Source organism: Vombatus ursinus, unplaced genomic scaffold (assembly GCF_900497805.2).
Source record: "Vombatus ursinus unplaced genomic scaffold, bare-nosed wombat genome assembly UNPS02010822.1, whole genome shotgun sequence".
Taxonomy (NCBI): Eukaryota; Metazoa; Chordata; class Mammalia; order Diprotodontia; family Vombatidae; genus Vombatus; species Vombatus ursinus.
Genome location: NW_020950600.1, coordinates 2,685,735 through 2,691,960, shown reverse-complemented (window position 1 = coordinate 2,691,960; position 6,226 = coordinate 2,685,735). Strand labels below are relative to the sequence as shown.

The 6,226-nt window shown below is 48.8% G+C and overlaps 1 protein-coding gene across 2 annotated transcripts in view; it reads left to right on the top strand.

The window, feature by feature from the left end:
* Positions 1-6,226, top strand: part of LOC114038103 (zinc finger protein 883-like) — a 92,903-nt gene that overhangs the window by 23,287 nt on the left and 63,390 nt on the right. The window contains exons 1-2 of one of the 2 annotated variants that reach the window (XM_027855235.1): positions 4,199-4,251; positions 5,504-5,885. The exons of the other annotated variant lie outside the window; for it this stretch is intronic. Of the exons in view, the coding sequence (XP_027711036.1) occupies positions 5,651-5,885 (235 nt within the window). The 5' untranslated portion in view covers positions 4,199-4,251; positions 5,504-5,650. Of the gene's footprint in view, positions 1-4,198; positions 4,252-5,503; positions 5,886-6,226 lie in introns of those variants that run through there. 2 annotated transcript variants of the gene reach the window in all.

Below are 6,226 nucleotides of genomic sequence, written 5' to 3'. Positions count from 1 at the left end.
CAGAGAGATGGGAAAGAGAAAGAGAGAGACAAGACAGAGACAGAGACGGAGGGGAGAGAGGAGAGAGAGAAACAGAAAGATAGAGAGAGCCACAGAAACAGAGGCAGAGAAAGACAGGGGGAAGAGAGGGAGAGACAGACAGAGAGAGAGAGAGAGAGAATATTTATTAAGTACACAGGCACTGTGCAATACAAATATGAGCAAACAAGATGGTTCCTACCCTCAAGGAGCTTACGTTCTAAAAGGAGAAGACAATACACAAAAGGGACCTGGAAAGGAAGAGGCTTCTGTCTAGGAGGTGGAGAAGTCCAGAGAGTGAGCTGAGCTGAGAGTGAAAATAGCATGGCCGGGGCCCCTCACAAAGTGGCAACCCTGGCTAGAGACTCGCCACTCAGGAGCATTCAGTTTCAGCTGTTCTGTTGTTCTTTGTGTATACATGGCGGTAGCCATGGTTAATATTTGTTTTCCTGGTTCTTCTTCGTTCATGGCGTATCAGTTCATGTGTGTCTTCCTACACTTCCCCGTATTCATCATAGACACTTTTTCTTACAGATCACTGACATTGCACCACAACTCATTTAGCCATCTCCCCAGTCAATGGATATCTACTTTGTTTCCAATGCTTTGCTACCACAAAAAGTACCACCATAAATATTTTGGTGTATGTGGAGCCTTTAAAAAAAAATTCATTGGCCTCTTTGGGGTATATTTCAGGAAGTCGAATTTCTTGGTGAAAGGTTACGGATGTTTTAATCACATTGTTTGCATAATAATAATGATGTGTAACATGGGGCAGCTAGATGGTACAATAGAGCATTAGGCCTCTATTTGGAGTCAGGAAGACTTGAGTTCAAATCGAGTCTCAGACACTTACTAGCTGTGTGACCCTGGGCATGTCACTTTACCTTTTTCTGCCTCAGTTTCCTCGACTGTAAAATAGGAATTATTATTATTATTAGCTCCTACCTTGTAGGGTTATTGTGAGGAGAAAGTGAAATAATATTTATAAAGTGCTTAGCGCAGTGCCTATACATAGTAGGTGCTTTATAAACGCTACGTATTATATTACTATTGTTGTTCAGTTGTTTTAGTTACGTCCAGCTCTTTGTGACCCCGTTTGGGGTTTTCTTGGCAAAGCTACTGGAGTGGTTTACCATTTCCTTCTCCAGCTCATTTGACAGACAAGGAAACTGAGGCAGGCAGGGTGAAGTGACTTGCCCAGGGTCACACAGGCCAGATTTGAACTCAGGTCTTTCTGACTCGAGACCCGGCACTGCACCTCGTAGCTGCCTTATATTACTATTATTATTTCCAATTTGCTCCCCAATGCCACTTCCAGTCTCTCTCACTACCACAATCACTCAGTAACCTGTCATCATTGAGATTCATTCAATCCATGTTTATGACCCAATCAAGATTCTGGTGGCTGTTGTCTACAGACCTCCGGACACTCTTCTTCCTTCTTCAGTGAGTTTGATGCCTGACTCATGGTCTTTCCTCCCCATCCCCTGCCCTTGTACTAGGGGATTTGATTTACATATTGATACTCCCTCAATCATCCTAACTTCCCAGTTCCTTAACCCATTCATTTCCCATGACCTAGGCCTCCACCCCACCTCTGCCACACGCAGAGACGTTCACAAATGTTCCAATTCCTTGTTCATGAAATCTGAAATTCCTTTACCTGATTACAATTTAAAAGATCATTAGATCTTTCCCTTTGTCTTTCAATGCTTAACTCGGTTATTTGTCCACCCTGGGACCTCCAATCCCTCCACCCCTCTTCACTGACTTCACTCCCCCCTGCTAACTATCATTCTATCTCTCTCCTTCCTTTCATGGGTAAATTCCTTGAAAAAATGATTGCCTCCCCTTGGTGCCTATACCCCATATTTTCTCACTCTCTTCTAAACCTTCTGCAAATCTGATTTCCAACCTCATTATTCAACTGAAACTTCTCTCTCCAAATAATTGTCCAATCTGATGGTCTTTTCTCATTGCTCCTGACTTCTCTGCAGCCTGTGATACTGTTGATGACCCTCTTCTCCTTGATACACTCCCCTGTCATTCTTGGTTCTCCTCCTATTTGCCTGACTCCCTATTTCTCAATCTCCTTTGCTGGATCTTCTTCCAGGTCAAACACACTAACTGTGGGTGTTCCCCAAGGCTCTGTCCTGGACTCTCTTTTCCATTGATGCTATTTTGAATGGTGATCTGATCAGCTCCCGTGTATTGTGTCATCATCTCTCATCAAGTGATTCTCAGATATTTTTATCCAGCCCTTACCTCTCTCCTGACCTCCACTCTCACATCTTCAACTGCCTTTGTATATCTCAAACTGGATGTCACATAGACATCTTAAACTCAACATGTTCAAAACTGAAATCATTATCTTTTCCCCAAAACCTTCCTCTCTTCCTAATTTCTCCATTATTAATGAGGGCATGACCATCCTCCCAGTCACCCAGGCTCACAAGCTAGCTGTCGTCCTTGACTCCTCACTTGTACTCACCTCCCATGTCCCATCCTGTCAATTCTACCTTAGTAACATCTCTCCTGAGGCAGCTAGGTGGTGCCATAGTGGATAGATGCCAGGCCTGGAGTCATGAAGACTAATCTTTCTGAGTTCAAATCCAGCCTTAGAAACTTACTAGCTGGGTGACCCTGGGCAAGTCGCTTCACCCTGTTTGCCTCAGTTTCCTCATCTGTAAACTGAGCTGGAGAAGGAAATGGCAAACCACTCCAGTGTCTCTGCCACGAGAACCCCAAATGGGATCACAAAGAGTCAGACACAATTGAACAACAACAAAGCATCTCTTTCATATACCATCTTCTGTCCTCAGACAACGCCATCATCCCGGCGCAGGTTCTCATCACCTCCATCCTGGACTACTGAAATAGCCTGCTGGTTGGTCTCCTTGACGACTCTAGTCTACCCTCCACTCAGCAGTCAAAAGGGCAGATCTGATTATATCTGATAGGATACCCTACCCTCACTCAATCACTTCCAGTGGCTCCCTATCACCGCCAGGATCAAATAGAAATCCTCTGGTTTTTTGGTCCTTCATAACCTGGCCCCTTTCCCACCTTTCCAATGTTCTTACCCCTTACTCACCTCCGGGCACTCTATGATCCAACGGGCATTGGCCTCCTGGCTATTCCTCCCACATACACACCACCCTTCATCTCCTCATTCGGAACCTTTTCTCTGCTTCTCCCCAACACCTGGAATGTTCTCCGTGCTCATCTTCACCCCCTGGCTCCCATCAAATCTCAGCTAAAATCCCACCTTCTACAGGAAGCCTTTCATGGTCTTCCTCTGAAATTCCCTCCAATTTACCATGTCTCTATTTTGTATGCTCATACAAATGCCTTTAGAATGTGACCTCCTTGAGGGCAGGACTGTCTTTTGCCTTTCGTTGTATCCCCAGTGCTTAGCACAGTGCCTGACATACAGTAGGTGCTTAATAAATGCAAGCTGACTTTCATCAGTGTAGGGAATTTCTAATGAAGGAACTCTCTCTACGTATGCATATTGGCACCTGCTCCGCAACTTTTACTTGTAAAGAGTTGCTTAGGGTACTGGGAAGTTAAGTGACTTGCCCAAAGTCACACAGGTAATTGGTGTTAGGGGCAGAACTTGAATCCAGGATTTTTGAGCTCAGGCTCAGCTCTCCATCCACTGTGCCACAGTTGCCTCTCAAGTCTTTGATTAAAATGTTTATCACCTCGGCGCCAAGCATAGATCCCTTGGTTACCCCACCAGAGACCTCCCTCCAGCCCATTAAGGAGTTTTCTTTGGGTTTGCTCATCTTTGGGATAATGCAGATGGGGATGCCCTCTGGGTTGTTAGAGATGCGTTTTAGTGTCCCAGGAGATCTGTCTACTCGGACAAGGGGTTTGCAGAATTCTAGATTTAGAGCTGGAAGGGTCCTCCAAAGTCATCTCGTCCAACACGCCCAACTCCACCCGCACTTCTGACTCCTTAGCCCAGCATTGTGGCAGTACGCTTGCGCTAAAGCCCTCTGGACTTCACTTCCCAGAATCCTTGGTTCTCAACCTCACCCACGTGGTTCACAGTTCTCTCTCTTCACCCCCCCCACCCCCCCCCCCCCCCCCCCCCCCGAGGCCTTGACAGCGCGAGGAGGATTCTGGGACTAGCCTGGACGGGCTCCTCTGGAACTGTTCGTGCGCAGGCGCGGCGGTGCAGGCTGCCAGAGAGAGCGCTGGACCACGGTGGCAGCGACCGAGGTGACGCTGGCGTGGAGCCCCGGGCCGGGGGGCGCCGCCCGCGGAGACAAGAGAGGTCTCCCTGCCCCGTCATCCCCATCCTCCCCGGTAGCCCCTCCAACCCCTGCCCCCCGCCCCGTGCTCCCTCATCTGTCCCGCGACAGACCCTCCCCATCCCTCCTTTTCTCCCCCATCTTCTTCATCCCTCTCCATCACCCCCATCCCACCCCATCACCCCCCTCCCTCACCTCCTCATCCCTCCCCATCACCCCCATCCCTCATCTCCCCATCCCTCTTCATCTCCCCATCCCTCCCCATCTCCCCCCTCCCTCCTCATCCCTCTTTATCTCTGTCTTCCCCATTAATGCCACCTCTTACTCCCTTTCTTTCTACCTCCCTACTCCAGACTTTCTCCCTGCTTCCCTTCCTCAAAAACTGCCCTCCTCTCACATTCTCTTTGCTCCCCAAACCATTTTAGGTTCAGTAATTCTGTATTTATGTGAGTGCGGGTCTTGGATCGTGGGAGGGCTGGTAGCTTGTGTGCTAATGCCCCTGAACCCCCTGGGAACTTGGACTGTCTGTAGAGTGCTGGACTTGGAACTGAGAAGAGCCGGGTTCAGAAATGAGGCCCGCTCTGACCCTCTGTGGCCTTCTGGGTACAACAGGGGAATAGCAAGCCCTGCAGCCAGGTCCAGTGAAATAATGTATGCAAAGTACTTTGCAGATTCTAAAGCTTTGTGTAAATGTTGGTTATCTTCTTGATGTGAGAAAAGGGTTGTGGTCTGAGGAAGAGTCAGTGTGTGACCTTTGAATCCAGAAGAGTCGTGGAACTATGTCTTCCCTGGACCCACATAAATGTGTGTTTTCGCCAGAACACATGCGCACGTGTCTTCATATATGAGTACTGCAGAAACTTTGTTGTTCAGTCATTTTTCAGTCATGTTGGACTCTTTGTGACCCCATTTGGGGTTTTCTTGGCAAAGATACTGGAGTGGTTTGCCATTTCCTTCTCCAGCTCATTTTACAGATGAGGAAACTGAGGCAAACCAGGTGAAGTAACTTGCCCAGGGTAACACAGCTAGTAAGTGTCTGAGGCCAGATTTAAACTCACAGAGATGAGTCTTCCTGACTCCAGGCCCAGTGCTCTGTCCACTGCACCGACTAGCTGCCCAGGGCCCCCTAGCTGGCTAGCAGAAGCTCTATGGGGGCTTAGCTAAGATCCCTGCCAAACTTCTGCCTGGCACTCATCCTGTGGATCTTTTATCTCTTTCAGGGTCTCTTGGCTACCTGTGCAGGGTTCTGGGGTACTCAAAGCCGCTGGATCCCTTCGTGTTAGCCTGTTTATCCCAGGGGATCCCAGGGAGTTGGGTCTCTCCCAAGCCAAGCTTCTACTCCAGAGAAGCTGCCTCAGAGCCTGGTCATGGCTATGCTCCTGACCCCACAGGAACCAGTCAGTCTTCTGAGAGTGAAGGTGGAAGAAGGTATTCCTGGGCATCCAGAATTCTTCCTGGGAGGAAACAGATCTGACCCTGGGCCCTCTGGGCAGTGTTTCAGAGCAGGACTCCGAGATGCATGTGAAAGAGCAGAGGCACCTATATCTGCAGTACCTGTGAGGATGGGCATCTGGGCGAAGGCCGCACAGCGTCCAGACCACAGTGAGTGCACTAGACTCTGGTGCCTGGGAGCATCTGGGAAGTGAGAGCTACTGGGAGGAGGGCTGGATGAGTGGGACACACAGCTGAGGAGGGAAAGGGCCTGGGCTCCATGACCCGAGCCCTAAGCATTTGTTAAAGCCCCTCCCCACCCCAGGAACTTACATTCTACCGGGGGAAGACGAACATGATATGTAAAACAGACACAAGGTATATTGGGGCTGGGGGGACAAAAGACCTCATAAGGGGCGCTATGATGCTTGGGCTAAGACTTGAAGGAAACAATCAGTAAACATTTGTTAAGCACCTACTATGTGCCAGGCACTGGACTAAGTGCTGGGGAT